The 21,103-nt window shown below is 43.3% G+C and overlaps 1 protein-coding gene across 1 annotated transcript in view; it reads right to left on the bottom strand.

Annotated features, from left to right (window-relative positions):
• Positions 1 to 9,321: 9,321 nt before the first annotated feature.
• Positions 9,322 to 21,103, bottom strand: part of LOC119374732 (calpain-A-like) — a 98,414-nt gene continuing 86,632 nt past the window's right edge. The window contains 6 exon segments of the mRNA XM_037644921.2: positions 9,322 to 9,450; positions 10,786 to 10,844; positions 16,953 to 17,069; positions 18,301 to 18,379; positions 19,137 to 19,151; positions 19,153 to 19,206. Coding sequence (XP_037500849.1) covers positions 9,424 to 9,450; positions 10,786 to 10,844; positions 16,953 to 17,069; positions 18,301 to 18,379; positions 19,137 to 19,151; positions 19,153 to 19,206 — 351 coding nt within the window. The 3' untranslated portion in view covers positions 9,322 to 9,423.

Raw genomic sequence — 21,103 nt, 5'->3', positions numbered from 1 at the left:
ACCCTCTACATTAGAGAACAGACCAAGCCACTTCTTGGAATAGCTTGGAATAGTGTCATGGAGAAACTTAATTATGCCAACAGAAATTATTACAAGATACCAATGTATCACGTGGCCTGAATTCAGCGTGATTGCATAGTGTCAACTTGCTGCACAATTACGACGAGGCGCCGCTACGGATGTCTACTTCAAACGCCAGCTGCTACATTTCAGGTCAAATAATAAATGGGCTGATGATGGATCGATTTCTTAGCGCTGCTGGTTGTCTTAAGAATCTGTATAAATCCAAGCGAATACTCGCGAGGTAACATAAAGCAGGGCATACACAGACATTTTAACGCAACGTACGCTCTCGAGTGCCTCAAGTTTCACCTCACTTGACGACCGTCGGGCACATCGGATTCGAAGGGGATCGCGAAATAATTCGATATATCCATTATTACCAATGGAAAATACGCCTGTAAGCTTTAATATTCACACGTCTCGGGCAGTCTCATGAGATGACTGATTCCTTTAAGTTGCTTCGAAGCCGTAAATGTTTTATCAACCACTTTGCGGCAGCGAATCCTTCTCGGCCACGAAGGGCTAGAGCTTCACAGCGTGACGTTTAGTTTTCTTCGCATAACGCCACTGTGCAGCGGTGAAGCTTAACAAGGCAAATCCCTCATTCTGGAGCGCACTGAGTTATACCAGGCGCTTACATCGGAACACCACTGATACCATGAAGCGTGAACTTGTTGGCTAGATGGTTCAACCTAACTTAAGGGAGCAGCGCGAAAGACAGGGACAGAAAAGGCACACATACACCCACACGTAGCGCAGTATGTGTGGTTGTATGTGTGCCTTTTCTGTCCCTGTCTTTCGCGCTTCATCCAAATTGACAGCAGAGTCAATGTCTCAGCAATCTCAGTCACTTCTAAGCGAACACTCGCGAGGTAACACAACAAAGCATGACACAGATACACAAAATCTTTAAAGAAGACACGCCATCAAGTGCCTCTAACAGTTTCAACTCGGCCTCTCGTTGCTCTCGTCTGCTCTCGCCAACTTGACTGAATTTCTGGGTACACCACGACGCTAGTTTTGCTCGGCAGCACAAGGTAGCCAACATGAAACGTGCTTACACCGCTAACATTGGGCGATGTTTAGGTGGCTTTTTAGTCTCGTGCTTAGTAGCGCGACTGACTGAGAGGCCATAGTGGCCAGACTCTCGAGTAGAAGGAGCTAGACATAGCTCGAATGTTTGTAAGGTTAGTGAGTGCGCGTTAACTCTGCATTTTTGCACTTGTTACTTTTTATTGTAAATTTTGAGTGCGTGCGTGTGTTTATTTTGGTTTGCCGTGGTGTGCGATAAAGTTCTGTTTGCAGTGCCCCCACGGTCTCTCCCAAGTCTCTCTTCTCTCTCTCTCCCAACTCCATTCCGACATTGCAAGCGCTCCCGAGATACATGACACCGCTAGTAGCCCCTTCGTAATCTTACGACGCTTTTTTGCATGACACCAAAGTACTACGGCGAAAGTGACTTAAGAAGCGCGTTGCACACGACAGATAGAGGCTAAGCTCCTTCGCCCAGACCGTCTGCTTCGTCCACCTTTATTGGGACTTCATGATGGACCCACATCCTAAGTTTCAGTCTTCTTTCATATAGAACGTCTGATTGCGAGGACATGGCTTGCGTCGACGTGGAAGGCACGTGTTACTGCTACCTCGAGCATCGGAGCACGCGTCAACGCGTCGGAAAAAAAGGACGACGTCAACGTCATCTCTAATCATAACGCGAAGGCACCTAAAGGCCTCTAAGATTCGCGCGCACTATCTGAGAGGCAACGAGGCACCGTTGATGGTCGCGCAGCGCGCATACCCGCGCCCTCGCGTGACTTCCACGTCTTCCGCGACAGCGCGGGCACCACCTGTTCGTACCTGCGCGCTAGCGTACGTTCGTATCAAACGTCGCGGGGTGCAAATCGGTTCGCAACAACCGTATTCCAATAAACTGCAGACTAATGGGCCTTGGCCGGGACCACAGAAAAATTCGTATGACCCCGAAATTCGTACGAGCCGTGATTGTATCACCGAGGTTTCACTGTATATATATATATATATATATATATATATATATATATATATATACGTACGTGTTATCATTAAACCATCACAGCTGTGATAGAGCAATGACTCAGGAAAACGAGATAAGCGATGTTTTGAATAGCTACACTTGACTAGACTGACAAATGAAAAACGTGGCTGATCCCTCCGTCATAGGAATCAGTATAACACGAAAGTGAAACGTGTCTTCACAGAAGTAGTGCTAATTGTGTAGTGATATATGAGAGCTTGTACAATGTCTATTCGTGTTTGGCAGCTATAGCACCTTGACGTGGATGCACCCATGTTGACAGCATGTCTCTATCGCGGCGACTAACGCCCATGATCATGATTAAACCGTTGTGGTAGCTGACGGTGTCAACATATATTTGGACACAGCGAATCGTGAATCCCGCGTGAGGATGATATCAACAAGCTCATAATCAACACTGGTACCCGGTATGCACTTCTTCAAAGCATCGTCAATTAAGGAGAGAAACGGTACGGTGTGCGCTTTCTAGTAATGGGTAGCCGACGCCTGTGCTCATGCATACATAACACACACTGCGCTTCAGCAACACGGGAGGTAGAGGTTCGTAGCCTGAGCCGCAAACGCGTGCGTCCCGCTGGCCTCTGTTTCGCAGGCGGTGCTCTCGCTTTACCAAGGCACGACATTCGCCCGTCGAAATCGCGTCCTTTCTGCAACGCATATTGCAGCAGTTTTGTTAGTCAGTGCTCTCGCAATTGAAGCAGTCGGCGGCGGAGAAATCCCGTTGGTGCACGTGCAAGCTGCACTACTCCGATGAGCCGACGCACGCTAACACGAAGCAAACGCAAAGAACGTAAATGCGTCAAGGGTGCCTCGGCGACGCCAGCGCGGCCAGTCCACCTCTCTGGTATCGAGACGCTTTAACCATGACCTCCGATATTGCGTGCAATCTCGGAGTAAGCGCGAGTAAGTGTCAATCGTGAAGCATTACCAGGCATTACTTCTTTTCACATCTCACAGACGGCGGCACCGCCCGCCGCGAAAGAGAATGTGTGAAAGATATAAGGCGCGTTCGCGCCGTGTGTAGCATCTCCCGAGTTAGCTTAGTCGCTAGGGCGTCGGGCGCTTGCCGTCGCGGCCGCAACGTCGTGGGTTCGATTCCCAGCGGGGTGTCTTTTTCTTGGTATTTTCTTTGTCACCCGTTGGCGTCCATTTTATCAACGTCATATCCGTGACGGATGTACTTGGTGGACCCCGGCATAAAACACTTAATAGAACTTTTTGTTGGGCTAGTTGGTACATGCTTACTGAAAAACCAAAAAGACGCGTACCATCAAGGAAAAAAGTAAGGACAGGACAGAAATAAACACTTTCGTGTTAAAACGCTTTCGTGTTAACACTTTGTTAAAACACTTTCGTGTTAAAACGTTGATGGTAATGAACGTTGTTCACCAGCGGCGTTTTCGCGCCGCGTTTGCCGGGTTACTACATTTTCGTCAAAAGCCTACGCCGGCTTCAGATTGTTCCTTCAAAATGCGTGGAGGACAGCGCCGTCTGGAGGCACTGGAAGAAACCAAGGAAACACGCGTCTGCACCCTAAACTCCGCTTGTCGGACGAGCGAGCGACGCGCCGCGCGAGGCGTTTTCGAGTAGGATGACGCGCCGGCGCGATTTTGAGATGGCGTTTGTCAAAATGACGCGCGCGACCCTCCGACCACGCGTGAGTCGCGCATGAAATCATGCCATTCGGGACGCAACAGCGCGATTTCGCGAAGGCGTTCGTCAAAAAACACGCGCGTCCCTCCAAACGTGCGTAAATCGCACCAAAAACTGCGCCATGCGGTTCCACCTTTTCCCTTCAAGTTCCCTTGCAAGATTTGTCAATTATTGGTGTCGGTTATATGCCCGCAAATATGGTGCATGAGGTACGGTGATACTAGATGTCGCAAGCACACAATTTGTATCGCGCGCTTCTGTTTTCGTACTACCTCACATTCGTCTGAGTAATAAGCGTTCCAAGTGTCTATCTTGTTCTTTTTTGTCTATTTCTTCACTCGCCACCTCATGTACCAAACCACACACAGCAACGGCGGCGAGCGGATGGTACGAGCTACAGCGTATTCAACCACGAGCCGAGCGCAGGTTCTGACGAGCAAAAATCGAACAACGCGTCCAATCGCACTGGCGATAAGCTCGTCGCTGCACGAGCGCGTTTACATGCTGCATTTATAACGTCTAACGGCTTGTGTGCAATGCAAAAAATTCTCCACATGGCACGCTCTCACTAAAGAAAATGAGTTTCGGAAATGGTCCAACCGACTTACACAAACCGAAACCTTGTGAGTGGTTTCGCGGTTGGTAGCATTGGTAGTGGCTTCAGACCGCAAACGGATAAGACAAATTTTTCTTTCTCATGCAGACGTATGACACAAAATCCATCTTACACACTCAGCTATACAGCAGTTTCCTTAATGCAAAGTTTCTAAATACTGGTCGCGCGTTTACGTCCGCGGCAGCTGCTCGCACTATCCTCATGGCCTCACATCAAATTAAACATTCGCAGTAAATAGAACCTTTTCGACATTATGAAGCGTCAACGAACTTACTTTTATTCATGTTCGCAATCCCAGGCCACGATGCAATCCCCTTGTGTTTTCTTTGCGCGAAATAGCCACTTCCATGGCTTCTGAAAGACCGACTAGCCCAACATCGTGTGCTTCTGGATCACGATGACAGCAACCGCCTCATGATCGCAGCAGCCCAAAAAACTCCGTTGCCGCCGGCGCCATCAAAATATGGCCGGACAACTCACTTTATTGAATCTAAAAACGTTGCTTTCTTGTAGCTAGCTCCTGTACAGGCTCGCTAGCTTTTTTGCGCCTTCGACGACGTCACGAGAGCGCGCCAAGTGATGTGATGATGATATGAGCTCGCGTAGGCACGCCATGACACGGATGACAGCGGCACATGAAGGCACCAAACGTAGCCTCGGTGATCAGTTCCGGCAGCGAACCGGAGGCCATCGCAGAGGCCATGCCCCAAAGACCGCTTGGGAGCAGTTTCGGCGCAATATTGCGTTTTGGAGCAGGATGGCGCAGCAGAAGCGGATTGGCGCAGCGTGGCGCAAATGGCGCAGCACTTCCACCCCTTATAGTTATGATATAAATTTTGAGAAAGTAAAGTGGACGAAAAGACAACTTGCCGCCGGCAGGGACCTAACTTGCAACCTTCGGATAACCGCGCACGATGCTCTACCTGCTTGGTGTCATGCTTATGTGTCAAACAAAGAAATGAGCCCATAGATTCCCTCTCGTTCAAAGTTAACCCGACGAGTACACCAGTGCACACGAATGCCGACGTGCGAGCGCGCCACTACCAGACACCCAAGTCAGGGGCGTAGCCAGGGGGGGGGGGTTCAACCATACTTTATGCATGTTCGTGCGTGCGTTTGTATGTGTGAGTGTATATATACACAAGCAAAACTGAAAAATTTCGGGGGGGGGTTCAAACCCCCAACCACCCCCCCCCCCCGGCTACGCCCCTGATCCCAAGTCAAGGGTTAGGGTCGCCTCCAGATTTTTTTTTTTTTACAAATCCTAAATTCGCACGCAGTTTGAGATGCTCATCATCGAATTTCAAGGCTCCGATCTAGGCCGTATCGAAACCACGCGCGCCGGGAGCGCAGAAAAGGCGGCCGCTTTTTTACGTCAGACGGAAACGCCCCATGACGAAGTGGCGAAATTTCAATGAAGGAGCGTCGCAGCACAATCTGGTCAGAGAACGCGTCGAGTCGTCTTGACAAACACAAATGAGCCTCTTATTATTATTATTATTTTTTGCGTGTTATGTGTGGTGCTTATTTTTCTTTATTAAGGTAGAAACACGCCCAAAACGTTCTGTCGGCTGTCGCAAACCATCGAGCGCCCTCGGGGCACAACTTTATAAGTCCGCGACATTTCCTCTTCAAAGGCGCACATGCCTGCACCAATGGGTGCTACTCCAGACTGACGTCACTAGACGGACGGACGATGACCTCGCCTTCGGAGAACATTTACGAGTGCATGAGCGGGACTATTTCTTCAGCCGCGGAGGCGATCGGCTGTCGCGCTTCGGTCGTCTGGGCGGGGCCTCTCCAGACTTCTAAGATGTATCCGATAGTAGAAACGTTGCCTCTCTCCGCATTAGAAAAAAAAAAACCTCCCGCATTGGAGGTCGTCGACAGTCAGTCATCATCGGGGGGTAATAATAACTTATGGAGAACCACGACGTGGTTATGAGGTACGCCGTAGTGGGGACCCCGGATTCATTTCGACCACTTGCGCGTCCTTGCAACGTGCACCCAAATTTAAATACACGGGTGTTCTTGCATCTCGCCTTCATTGAAATGCGGCTGCAATAGTTGTCGAGAATCGAACCCGCGCCCTCATGCTTCGCGAAACGACACGTACGTGCCAAGTTAGCACTGCGGCTGTCGTGGCGGAAAAGAGGCAGAGGCTGGTGACGACAATGGAGTTCAGAAGATTATGAAGACCGCAGAGGTGATCATGTGGCTTCGGGGCATCCGCCCCCAATGCGGGAGGCACTGGGTTCGATTCCCAGTGCCACCGGGCACCCACAGGTTTTTCTAATGGGGACAAAGGCACCCCGGCCCGGCGCTCGGTGTTGTGGGTAGCTCGAGAAGGTGGCCTATCTATCTTCTTTCCCGCAGCCCCCTTAAAGCGGTCCTGCAACACTTATTGTTCAGTAGAGTCGGAAAACGCTGCCGATCGGTACTCGAGGCTCCTAAGAACACGCGAGCCAAACATTATAGCGCAGCACGCGGCCTTGAATTTACAATTAATTTTCAAACCAGCTAAAAATCGTTCCCTCTTCTTTCTACAAATGATGCCATATGATACCCAAATGACCGCGCCATATACCCAATTTCACGGCCATTGGCTGATTTGATCATCGTGAGCTGTATAGTTACCGAAGAAAAAAAAATGTGCTCAAGGCCATGACGCGTGTGTGACGTTTATCTTCTTTCCCCCGTGTCAATATTCCTCGCCGCTTAGCTTCCAGCGCGCTCGTCGGGACGAGAGAAGAGAGACAGCAATTACAATGCGCGACAAATATCTAACTCCGCTCGTATTTGACGGATTCTAAAAATGTTTGCGGCGGTTGATTCGTAAGGCAGTAAACTACTTTAATGGAGCCATTCAATGGTTACTTGTAAAAGTGTTGCAGGGCACCTTTAACGACGCCGCGCCGTACTCCGTTATGGGTTGCAGAAATAGGTGCTCTTTCTATCCTCAAACTACTAGTACTTATGATGGAAGCTGCACATACGAGGTCAGGGGTTATATTCTCGATCGTCCTTCACCAGGGTAGATACTTCGGCTGGTTAATGCAACGTAGTTTACATAATGGAAATTCCAGCGAGGGGCAAAAAAGAGGTGACACATGCATAGCATCATAAAAGAATGTAAGGCGTACAAACACGGACACAAGGGAATTAACGAGCATTCACTATTCATGAAGCCTTGCACCTTCGTCATTCCTAAACAAAATCTTACCAAAGGAGAAAAGAAAGAATAAAATGCACAAACACTGCCAGTAGAGGAGGTATCTCCTGATCTGATTCTTTATTACAATGGCCAACAATAAAGCGCCGCTCAATCACGTTAGAACCAAAAGCGCACAACAATCACAAACAATCCCTAGAAAATTTCAACTTGAAATGGCTGCCACAAAAGGCACAACAATACACCAGAAAAGAAGGGACAGGCAGGCTAATAATAATAAAAAAAAAGATACAGGCATTAAAAAGCGAAAAAAAATTCAGTGCACCCAATTAGACTGTCTCGAAAATCTAACTTCTCAATCTTAAGGCATGAATAAGATGGGTGCTAGCCATAAACATTTAACAGTACACTGTAAACACTGCTAGCACCCTTTACTAGGTTTTTAATGCATCATAATAAATGATTGTGTTATAGACAACACACAGTGCTGTGCATATCACCGCTTTGGCCAGCTTCCCTGCTCTGAATTCACTTCAAGCAACAAGGATGACAGATAATCTTGCATTGCATATCCATTTAAAGACTTATAAAAGGATGAAAAAAGAGCATCATCCACATAAAATACGTCTGTACCTCATATACATCTGTATTTTATAAATATGATGCGACAAGACACTTAAACATATCCATCGAAATTTGTGCAAACCAACATGGATGTATTGCGAGAAGACAAATGGTCAAAATGAGGATTCCCCTTAATAAGAGTCGATGGAAAAATTTCCCAATCGCACTGTGAAATGTGTTGCAATCCCTGCCTTCGTATCACGAGAAAAAAAAAAGGCGGCAAACTCGCTGAATGCCGTGTATTAAAAGAATATTGATAGAAAGACATAACTTATTAAGCAAAGTGCAGCTGTACCTCAGTATAATGTGGTCGTACTTCGTACCAAGAACCTTGTAAAACAAGGAATTTCTTTACGGCAAGGTTTCTGCTATTCAAAAAGTTAAACAATGTCAAAGTTCCGTGAACAGTTTCTTGCGGCCAAAGCTTTACGAATTCATGAATAAAAAACCCCAAGAGAAACCTGGCAATGATGAAAGGCTGGACAAATGGAAGCAAATGTGCTGGATTGCGAATTTCGTTAATAAATTCCAGCATTTAGTGCATCGCACAGCACAAGGACAGAGTGAAATATGACAAAGACGGCCATTACTGTATGCCACATTTCGTCGTATTTCACTTTGTCCTTGTGTTTTATCGTGTGCTAGATGCTGAGATGGAATTATCAGCATGTGCAAACTTGCATTATTTCGTTAAAAGAGGTTTATTATGACGAAGTTGAACCGCATAATACTAAGGGGACGATTAAATGTCTTAGATCTCGCAAAAAAAGCAGAGCACAATGTTCCAGGTGCATCCCGATCGGAAAACACAGACGCCACAATCGACACATTAGGTGTGGGTAAAGACAGGCACATAGCAAGAATGCAAAGCTTTCAGCTTGGCCTGTAATGGATGTCTCAGCAAGACGATGACTAGTTGTGAGTTGTCCAAAGCAGCACCTAGCAGCGTTCACGTACAGCTACAAAAATCTGCCCCCGCAAATAAAGCCGCTGTACAATCGTTACTTTCGGTACACAATGCAAGCAGCGGCGACACTTTGCAGAAACTATGCATGGCAGAGTGCGCGCGTTTCCAAAGCTTTGCATTAAGCAGGAAGTCTGCATGTGTTGTGGCAAAGACCCGAAAGAGATGTTGGAAGTGACCGGAGTTGGCAGTTTGTTGGCTGGGATTCCCCAAGAAGACGTATCAAGGATAGTCACGTGTCAGTTGCATCCGGCATTCTACGCATACATCGTGTTCTCCAGCCACTGTGGAAAAGACATTGATTATAAAATTACCTATTCAAGATGAAACATGCTAAAACGGCATTGATATTGGCTTTCCTGAACTAGTCAAATAAAAAAAGAGAATTATAGCTGTATCCCAGGTCACATTCAATTGAATGAACAAGGCCAAGAATGAACTGCTTTGTTTCTCCCACATACTATTTGTCATTTGTAGCAGGCACAATTTCTAAATAAATTTTTAAAGAGATTACTTATTGCAAATGACACAAATGGCATCTGAACCTTCCCAGTCTAACATAGAGTCTACAATAGCCTACAATTGTGTACACAATAGGATAACTTGCTTGTAAACACGTTCAAAATGAAAAGAGAATTATGCGACATGTTTATCCGAAATATGGAGTCAGATGCATGCAAAGCTGTATGGGAGTGGTCTAAGCCTGTCATTGCCATCAGATTTTGCAGAAAAATACCCCAAAATTGACCTAGGCTTTTGTGTCATCATGAACAAAATCCACTTATGACATGCTTTCACATATCACTAGTTCACATAAAAACCCATTATCTAGTGCAAATATCGCAACCTACCATGCGATGCTAGTTTTATTTTTGTGTTTAGGATGATAAAAACGATTTTTACAACAAGGATCACGAAATGTTTACTTTATGTAATTATACATGAGGATGCTGTCTTCAGAATATTTTTAACATACGAGCTAGTAATAATAATAAACTTATAAAGCAATTACGTCCTCAAGTTGTCTTCAGGTCACAGGAGCTTAAGATTTTTATGCGCATGCAACTCAGTGTACTTGCTTGCTTTTGCAGATGATAATTAATGAGGAATTAAAACAACACAAAGCTCATGCAAATTGTACCCTTTCACAACATTAGAAGGTAGAAAATTTTCTGCTCCAATTATTTCATACCAAATATAAATAATAAATACTGGTGTCAATAAAGCACCACAACAACCGTCAAGTATTTAAGTAAGCCACTTCTAAACCACATACTTCTTTCCTTTGAATGTGGTAACTTGATGTTTTTTTTCTTAGTTTTTCCCTATCATGAGACAAATTTCACTAATCATCATCAAACTGCTGACTCAAAGTTGACGTGTGTAGTTTCCAAAGCAAAAGTATCTGACAGAAGGATTCAAATCACAGAAGCCCAGTCTTCAACAACTATGCTTAAAGTGGGGTAGTTACAATGTCATTAACTTAGACACATGACAATAATGGTTGTACCCTGAGTGATGAACCCTAAACCAAACTCAAATACTAAGCAACTGCTTTCAACTCCTCCAAAATAATGCATCTAAATAATAAAGGGTACAAATTATGCAAGCACACATACCTCATCAATTGTGAACACTGCACTTCCAATATTTCTTGTGTCTTTCTCCTTGAACACCTCTGAAAATTTTTTAATGAATTTTTATCAGAACAAGCAAGATGCACTCCAAAATAGTTCACTTGCACATCGTGTTCTCATAGAGGCTTTATTTTTAACAATAGACCACAACTAATTGAATATCCACGCTAGCCCACTCACAAGTTCCTTTTTTTCCTCAGTGCACAGGCTCCAACATTATAATACAGTAGACTCTCGATAATTCAATCTTGAGGGGACCTCAGGATTTCATTTGAATTATCAGAAGTTTGAATTATCAGAAGTTCTCATAAGTATGACTCAGGGCAACAGACCAACTAACACTGTGATGTGTATTGTTTCTCAGTGCCGCAGCAACATCATAGACTGCTCTGCATGATTGCCAGTAATATTTTTAGAATTCAGCGATAATACTGGTATTTGTTATACAAGGCATGCACGGGTGTGTAATTATGGGACGAAATGTGTTGCGTCCCACGACAGTAGCTAGCCTCTTCTAATTCTTAGGACACTTTCTCGCATGGCATACTGCAGAGAAAGTGACTTTAGGAAACGTTTGGCATGCGATAGATCAAGGCCATACCGTACAGTTTTTTTCCCTCGGTCAGCACGAGATTATTGGTGTGCAAGGTTCGGCTAGTTTGGCCGTTTTGTAGGCAGGCAATCAGCTTTATTTGCGCCTGTTAGTAGCAGAAAAACGTGAATGTTCAGCTAGAAGCAACGAAGGCAACAGATATTTCCAGACATGGACAAGGCAAAAAGTTTGAATTCAACTGAATTTGTGCAGTGAGGCAGTTTGAATTAAGCAGCTTTAAAATACATTGAAAACATGGTGGGCCAACCAAAAATTTAAGATTTGTTTGATTTAACCGAAAGTTTGAATTATCAGAGTTTGAATTATCGAGAGTCTACTGTAATGCGCAATGAAAGGAAGCAAATTCCAAACCTCACGAGTCATGAGAGTTTTACATAAAAGGGCTTTCTCACACACCAAAAAATATGTGGCGCAGCCCAGTGCATACCAGCAATAGAAAGATGTTGGCTAGTAATATCGCTCACAGCTGGTATGGAGAACCTGAACACAGATTATTGACAGATACAACAGCCCATTCTATCAGTCAGGATGTTTGAGTTATTGGTCTCCACCATTCCCAGGTGTGTGTTCCTTCTATTTTGATGCCAATTCCATTATTATTTTAATTGATTGTCTGCTCTATATGCATTACTTGTTCATCACTTCTTTTTAACTGCACCTACAGCACCAGTTACCCTCAATTCATTCCTAATCTGCTAAGCCAGATACAAGATTGAGCCAGTTGGTAATCAGTGATAGTTTTTGTCTCATACAATTTTTTTGACGAGTGACAAGGAATATGACAATGATGACTAGCAAATGTGCTTGTTGTCTCCTTTGGCTCTCCTCCAAAATTTTTTTGTGCTACAACGTAATATTTTAATCTACAGTGCCATTTTTCTTTCTCAGTGTTACACTTGTCATTCTGCTTTGTATTGCTTGCTGCACTGTTCCTGACTTCTTAAGTTTCTTCCTTATCATCCTACATTTCAACCCTGCCAGATTTCTGTCTTTTTCACTCAACTATTTAAAACCTCAGCTGCAGCATCGGGTGGCAATAGGGCATAGCACAGCTTCTTATACGGGAAACCACATCTTAGCCAGTCCGAAACAAAAGCAAAATACAGTAAAACCTCAAAAATTCGAACTCGGTTGATTCGAAATCCCGCTTAGTTGGAAGGGAGGGTGTCAGCAGTCCCGTATTTTGCCATTTAAATTTGAGTAGATAATTTGAAGCGGTCAGCACCAGCACGGTTAATTCGAAAACTTTGGGTGCCATGTGCCAATTCCCGATCCCGATTTCGCCGCAAATCCGCGGAAACGACGGCCCTTAGGAGCCACAAGGCAATGCAATGTAGCGATACTAATGAGTGACAGCTGAAGCACCCCAACCTCGCTGCTGCCAGTGCAAAAAAAAAAAGAAAGAAGAAAGAAAAGCGGTCTCGTGGTCAGCTGAAACGTGTGCCTGCGAAAAAGAAGACGTGCTTCACTGCAACAAAGCAGTCATGAAAACGTCAGCGCGTCATGATTTGCCAATTCTTTCTGGGAGAAAAAAAAAAAAATAAAGGACGGTCTGACAGAATTCACGATGTATGCGAACCTCCGATTGGCGGTTGCTCCGGCAATTTGCACACTGGCACTGCTGGCGGAGTCCTTGCCTGTAACGCCTACTTTGAAAACTCTGTTCGAAAACTTCAATTACCACATTTTCCAGCCAGAACACATCGCGAATTCAGTCACACTGGCCATTATTAAATTCTTTATTTTACCAGAAAGAATCGGCGAATGGTCGTATCATGACGTGCTGACGCTGTGAGGAACAGGTGACATGCTCCTCGCGTGTCACCACTGCGTTGCAGTGAAGCACGCCTTTTCCGCAGGCGCGCATTTCAGCTGACCACGAAACTGTCTTTTTATTCTTCTTTTTTTTTCTCGCTGACAGCAGCGAGGCCCGCCGTTTCCCTGGGTTTGCGGCAAAAGTGGGACCGGGTATTGCTGAAAAACATAACCCTTGGTGCCACAAACTAGCAGGCCGGCACAGCAAACGACCACCTCCAATTACTTTCGAAGTAATTCGAACTAATTTCGTAATTCGAAGTACCTTGCATCCCGCTTTTCGTATGCTTCATTCATTCGAAAACCCGCTTAATTCGAAGATTTTTCACAGTCCCAGTGATTCTGAATTAACGAAGTTTTACTGTAGCCGTGTGGAAAAGTTCAGCACACTGCGTTTTCGTCCTTATGTTTACTGCACAAACATTTGTTTTGTTCCATACACTATAGTACTTGGGTGCACGTTTTATTCTCACAAATATGGTGCAATACCACATCAGCTACAGACTTGTACATGGGAATGTGCTTTGGCAGCATCGCATCGTGAAACTACAGTTCCTACCCACCCCCTTATTTTGTGTGATAGCAGACAGAACATGGCTCAATATTTCATAAAGATGTCACTAGGAGCGTGACTTACTGAAGGACTCTGTGCATGTAAAGAAAGAAACAATGCATGAAAGAATAAGAGTTTACTAAAAAATGCTGGCATTTTGCAAAGGTCTCTCAAATCAGTTAAAAGCTTCATGTACATTATAAAGACAGAACTCAAAGGAGGGGGAAGCACAAGAAAAGAGATCTCACATTACATAAAAGTTGTGTTATGAATATATATATTAGCCAAGACTTACGAAAAACAATCACCATGCTAGCTTCACTGCTAAGCACTTTTATAAAATACTAGAAGACAATAACATTCAGCAACTAAACATTAAAAAAATGGTCCCTTTTTTATGTAAGCATCCATGTTTCAGAGTAAATTGCCAACTGTCAGAAATTGTCAGAAACAATGCATTATTTCATTAGGAGACCACTGTACACGTACCAGTTACTAACTTGTTGCAGCTCTTGTGTGCTTAGTTAGAAAAATTAAACACAGCTTGGAAGTTAAAAGAAGCAAACTGCACCCATATACCTGGGGCTATAACTTACTTTGCTCATTAAAAATATCTGAAAATTTGACCAGCAGCAAGAAAAAGGGTTCACAGGCAGCACAGAAAACCTCAAGCACGTAGTGCAGCTCCTGATACTTATCTGAACATTAAATTAGAAAGACAGCACATGCATAGATCTGTGACTGCTAGTTATTTGTAGTCTTAACAAAGAGATGTGTACGTATTAAAAGGCTAAAACAGCACGAAACATATGGGGCGGCTCTTATATAGAGAGAGTGAGAACACAAGAGTTGTTTAGCTATCCTGTATGTTTCACACTATTGCAACCTTTCAGTGTGTACCAACTAGCCCAGACTTCTCTCTTCCACACTCATAGATGTTACAAAAAAAGTACCGGATTGCAATTACTTCATCCAAGAAGGTAACTTTCCACACAACTTTTGTTTAACTTCACACAAATACAGTAAAGAGAAGAAGATCGTCCGACTTTTTCAATGTGTCCACTGAAGCCCTTCACGTGTTGTTTATCTTCACTACAACAACTGATTTCCAAAGCTTTTGTCGGTCATCTTCCCTTGTTTCCTTGCGAGGACATCAGCAACTACCCAAAAAGCTCACACTATGTGTGTGATGTTGAAATGAGGAGTGGTGTTGAAATGTGCAAATACTGCAGGATGGGAAAATTATCAAACAGAAGTGTGGAACTACCCAATCACAATGAAAATATTATCGGAATTCCAGTGCTTAGACAGTGCTTAGACAGTGCTTAGACAAGTGCTTAGACAAGCATAACTATCATGAGATACAGAAAGCAGTGCTGACAATACAGGTCCTCAGATTTGCCTATATGATGACGAGACGAATACTGTGCACCGAATTCGCCTGTGTGAATGTGCATGAGGCTGCTGTGTGGAATAAGTGCAGGCATTATGCAATAGTTCATGTTCAAGCACTTAAAGCTGCATGGCCTGTTACAGCTTGCCTAGACATTAAAGTAGCCGGTAACATGTAATTGGTTACTACGGATAGTAGCTGAATTACACAGAGTGTTACCGAAAGATGTAATTGATCAATCAGAAAACTAGTGGAAAATGTAAATGATTACAAGTGATTATTTATGTGTAATTCATCATGTACAACTCTGCACGCATTTATGGTGTTCAGCAAACTTATACCTTGCATACCTTACTGATACACTGCCATGTGCAGACAATAATTCCACATATAAGTAGAGCTGTGCGAATAGCAAAATTTTGGGTGCGAAGCGAATTCGAATAATAAAGATTGAGTGCGAATCAAATCGAATAATTTCGAATAATTTTCGAATATTTCTCAAACATTTTTCGAATACTTCGAAGTGAAATTACAGACAAAAGTTGCAGAGAATCCCTAAATAGGTATGTTCTCATGAGATAGCAACATGAAAGTGTTTCTTTTTGCTAGGTTGATGAAGCACTGGCACGGGGTGGTGTTTCATAGTTGTCTTATCAAGAATGAGGCAATGTAGAGGCTGAATTCTATTTATGTACGTGATTTGGTACAACCAACGTGTTGCCGACAACACTTTACACATGATAGGCAAAGATGCCATTTCCTCAGCCTCTCCTCCTCTTTCAACTTTTGTGGAAGCCCAATTGCTGTGGCGGACAAGGTTGTGCTCCTTTCAAGCCCAGGGTTCCAAATCTGCCTCGCAGACGTTGATATATAAGAACATCTGAAATTTTGGATGCTAAAAAGCTTTGGTGTCCGATTTTTCGGACTTCCTGCCCAAATTTCAGGTCCAAAACAGCATTAATTGAGCCCCCACCTCTGCCACATCTGTCATCTCGATGTTGGAACCAGCGTTTTCTCGAGTTAATACATTGGCGACCGTAACGGAGCTTGAAAGGCAGCTTTGCCGCAATACGGGGGTGCAATGAGGTGAAGCATATTGAAAATCTAGGGACAACTTCCAATCGGACGTTGACCGTCTCTTGGCCAAGTTCGACCGAAACGGAGCTTGAAAGATAGCTTTGCCGCAATACGGGGGTGTGATGAGGTGAAGCATATTGAAAATCTAGGGACCATTTCCAATCGGACGTTGACTATGTCTTGGCCAAGTTCGACCGTAAATGAGCTTGAAAGGCAGCTTTGCCGCAATACGAGAGTGTAATGAGGTGAAGCTTATTGAAAATCTGAAGGGGTCACATTTAATCGGACGTTGACTGTTTTTGTTTTTGGGAAGTTTGAATAGTTCGAATAGTAAAATTCCAGTGCGAATCGAATCGAATAGCAAACACTATTCGAAAAATATTAGAAATTTCGAATATTCGCACACCCCTACATATAAGTATAAATAACAATATTTTTTATGCAATTAATTCTCATAAATTTACTCAGGATTTCATATCATAGCCACATCAATGTCCAAAAGAGAAGCTTTAAAGACAAGAAATGACTAAAATCTACATAGAATGCTTCCGTGAGGTAATGATGTATGCTTTGACTGATAAAAAGACATTCTATCTGGTAGCAGGTCTCTCAGTACACTCTCCCAAAAGCTGTTGCACACACAACTGATGTCACGATTTAGTGAAAAGATAATGGCCGTGAGGTGTGACATATCTCACCTATCATGGTCCTCAGCTTAACAGCACAACCAATGAAGTCTTCAAAAGCAATGTTTCCATCGTCGTTGCCGTACCGAAGGACCAGAGCTTTGAGAATATGCTGGTTCACTTGGTATCCTATGAAGCGTGAAAAATCAGACAATTTTAAATTCAATATGTACATGCTGTAGGGTTTTATGAACAGTGAATTCACTCGTAAGATTGGAGGCAAATATGTGAAAACCTTTGTTTCAGCCGTTGAACTAAAAACCAAACATTTTATTTAAGCGCTTCAGGTGCTGTGTACACAGTAGGGCATACATAGAAATCCTTAAAAAGCAAGACCACTGTTGAAAGTAATAATATTTCAAGTATGCCACATTCGTCTTGAAGAAACTTATGTTTAGACTTGCTCTGCAAGTTGTAACCACCACAGTATAAATATAGGGGTTTCTGGTCTTCACTGTGCTTTTTATCAGAAATATGTTCCAAATGCACTTTACATGAAATGGCCAACGTTTTTACACTTGACATTCAAGTAGCGTTCTTGAACAGAGTCTGAATCATGTAAACATTACAAAGCTCTCTGAATAACTGAAAATTTTCAATACACAGAATTATCTTGCACCTGAAGCAGCAGACAAAAAGCCACGAAAGATCACAAATTTAATGGAAACATAGTCAGCATAGTGAAGTTCACTGAAAATGTTTCCCTAAAATAGACAGAAAATCTGGAAGCAACCTAGGGAAAAAAAATCGTGATCGTGCAGCTGATTGCAATTTGTCTAGGCAAAAAGAAATCTACAGCATTGCTCCATGTGCACACTCCAAAACTAGTGCGTTTCGATACATTGTTCTGTTTCACCTGAGAGGCCCTAACAATCGTGCTCTTTCCCAGTTCAAGTACTAAATTTTAATGTTTGTAAACACTTGGTATACGGTGAACCAGGTGCAATGCAGAAACTTTTGTAACTGCCACTGTAATTATGTTACAGAACAGTGAAACTGGAAATTCCGTACCTCCAGCCCAAGCTTCCTACAACCTCTGGTGAATTTTTCATGGTTTTTTTTTTTTGCTGGACCAGAACACAACACAGCTAACAAAGACTGCAAAATGCATTCTCATATATTGCAAAAATATACCAGAAGTTCAAACACTCAGTTTAAAAAAAGACAAATGTTTTTCCATGTAATATTTAACAAAACGCACCTTAATAATCTTGCTATCCTTGCCATTAAAAATGGAGGTCTTACAAATAGAAATTAACACTACCTATAAATTAAGTTTAGCAGGTGGCTAAACACTTGAGTTACACAAATTTTTGGCATAAGCAAGCTTTAGAGTTGTAGGCCTGAGTTGGGCCCTCACCGGCGGAATTCAAGGCAGCCCTCAGCTCGAACGTGTTCAAATAGCCCGATCCATCTTTGTCAAATGCAGTGAAGACATTCTGAAATGAAAAGAGAGAGCAGAAAAATTATTCATAAAGTGAATAAGCGCACCCCAGTTGACATTATTTTCCAACATATTCCAGGATCCTCTCTAGTAGCTGCCAAGCTGCCTTGTTCTCTCTATGTCACTATGCCAACAACAATTATCAAGGATTGATTGACAACAATGAATGATTGACAACAATCAATCAATGATTGCTTTTGTATTGATCTGACGTAAGTCCTACCTTATCTGCCAAAGCTAATTATTTCCTGCAATTTGTGTTGTCATATAAAAACTAGATCTCTAGAAATATGGCACTGCTTTCACCCTGTTCATATAGCAACTGAACCCATGAGCCTCTCATATATTGCGAAGTGGGGAGGTGGGGGAGTGACAAGGCTAAGGTTTCGGGAAACAAATCTTCACCTTATATTCAAATAATTACGACAGTAAATGGGAATTTCCATTGAAAATGACAGCGTTTTCTGCAAGTCTCCATCATCATGTATGTGCATGATGCAAGTTATTATTATTATTATTATTATTATTAACAGACGGCCATACTGTACATATTTAATAAGCCTGCTTCCTGAAGAGTTTCACCACCACAGCTCGCCGCATGCTTCGCATTACATCTATTTCCACGGTACATGGGATCTGCCGAATATTTCTCTTTTTTTTGTAAATAATAACGACTTGAACTGTAACAAGAACATGCATGTGTAAACTACCCAGAAAACCATCAGTAGTGAAGTTGTCTGCACAAAACACACCTTCCAGGTCCTAATTAGGAATCCAGAGAGCTCTGAACTCATCCAGCCCAAGCTTTCCTGAATGGTCGTCCTAAGAGTGGTAAGAAAAGAGTCAAGAAAAAGAGGGCAAATTGCTGCCAAGATAAGCACTCAACAGTTGCTGTAAAACATGGTGCAGGAGTTCCTCTTCTTCCGGCTTGGTGAACTTGCACAAGTGAAAATTCGATAAAAATACAAAACCTTTTGATTTCAGTTGGAAACAGCAAGGTGTTGAATACTGAACAAATGAATATGTCTTGTGTAGATAAGGTTTACCACTTATTACACTTATGCATGTGATGTCCTTAGCACATATGCCCCCATAGTTCAGGAGTGCTGTTTCTTGGGCTAGTTGGAATAGCATACTGTATTTTTGGATGTGCTTGAAGAACAAGGACATAGTGAGGCACATAAAAACCCCAAACGAAAGCACTTTCGTTTGTGCTTTACACTGTTTTTCTGCCTGCAGGCAGAAAAAGAGTGTTTACACTCGCCGTCATGGCTACCAGTGGCGCTGACTAACACTCCTAGGTTTAAATGCACATATATACCCCATAAAGCGGATGGGAGGATGACGGGCGCTGTAGCTCAGTGCAGGGGCGTAGCCAGAAATTTTTTCGAGGGGGGGGGTTCAACCATACTTTATGTATGTTCGTGCGTGCGTTTGTATGTGCGTGTGTATATGTACGCCAGGAAAACTGAAAAATTTCGGGAGGGGAGGGGGGGTTTGAACCCCCCACACCCCCTCTGGCTACGCCCCTGGCTCAGTGGTAGAGCATTGGACGGGTTATTCGAAGGTCACAGGTTCGATCTCTGCCGGCGGCAAGTTATCTTTTTGTCCACTTTACTTTCTTCACATTTGCAACAAAATTACTACAAATAACATCCCCTATACTTTCCTTAGCTTTATTGTCTGTTAGTTCTAATTAACACTGTGTCCTTGTTTTTCAAGTGCGTCCAAAAATACAGTATGCCATTGTTCACTTAATGTGACATGTAACCAGTAACCAAGGGATGGCTGCATTCCACGCTACTTTTTCTAAATTTGTGCAGCACCACATGCACTCCAGACGAGTGGCAAGTGCATAGCACAGTAGTGTGTAATGGATGCAAAGGGTAAGGGACTTTCACTTGTCTGTCACTATCTTGCAGCCTTAGTTGCCATGACAACTGGACACACTTGTGTCCTATGCCACTCTTTCCCATTAATTCCACTTTCTCTATCTGAACATTTCTAAGTGATTTGATGTCATTACCAAGCTTATCTTCTTGAGCTGATTCCCACAGAAATTTTGGCCCCCTCATCAACTTTTATTCATGGTTCCTGAAGTAGGCCTGCGCTAAATTAACACTGCAAAGTGTAACGCAGTAATCTTCGTAGCTGTACACTATATGCGGTGGAAGCCAATTACGTGGTACACCTACTAATAAACAAGACCTTCTGAAAGGCACGTGATTATGCTTGTGCCACAGCGAAAACGCCAAGTATTCCACAAATGATGGTTAATGACAGATTTTCAATCGCATGTCATAACCAAATCATGTTACGATTCTCTGCACCTCTTCTGTGACTAAACTTGTTCTTTTGTCAATCAGTACATGAAGAAGAATACAAATCTTTCTCTAGACAGGAGAGTACTAGAATTGGATGCTCAGACAAGGACTTAGCATCTAGATTAATTTTGCAAAGCCACTTGCCACTATATGAAGGAAAGAAGTGTTAATTTTAAGGGCTCGTTTTTCTTTGTCATACACAATATTAATGAGCACTAACAGACAATAATGCCAAGGAAGTATAGGGGATGTTATTAGTAGTAAATGTAAGGTAAATGTGAAGAAAGAAAAGTGGACGAAAAGGTAACTTGCCGCGGGCAGGGATCGAACCTGCGACCTTCGAATAACGCGTTCGATGCTCTACCACTATATGTATCAGAAACAATAAACATTTA

This window comes from Rhipicephalus sanguineus, chromosome 11, assembly GCF_013339695.2.
Source record: "Rhipicephalus sanguineus isolate Rsan-2018 chromosome 11, BIME_Rsan_1.4, whole genome shotgun sequence".
NCBI lineage: Eukaryota > Metazoa > Arthropoda > Arachnida > Ixodida > Ixodidae > Rhipicephalus > Rhipicephalus sanguineus.
The sequence above is the reverse complement of the archived record's forward strand: the minus strand, read 5'-3'. Positions and strand labels throughout refer to the sequence as shown.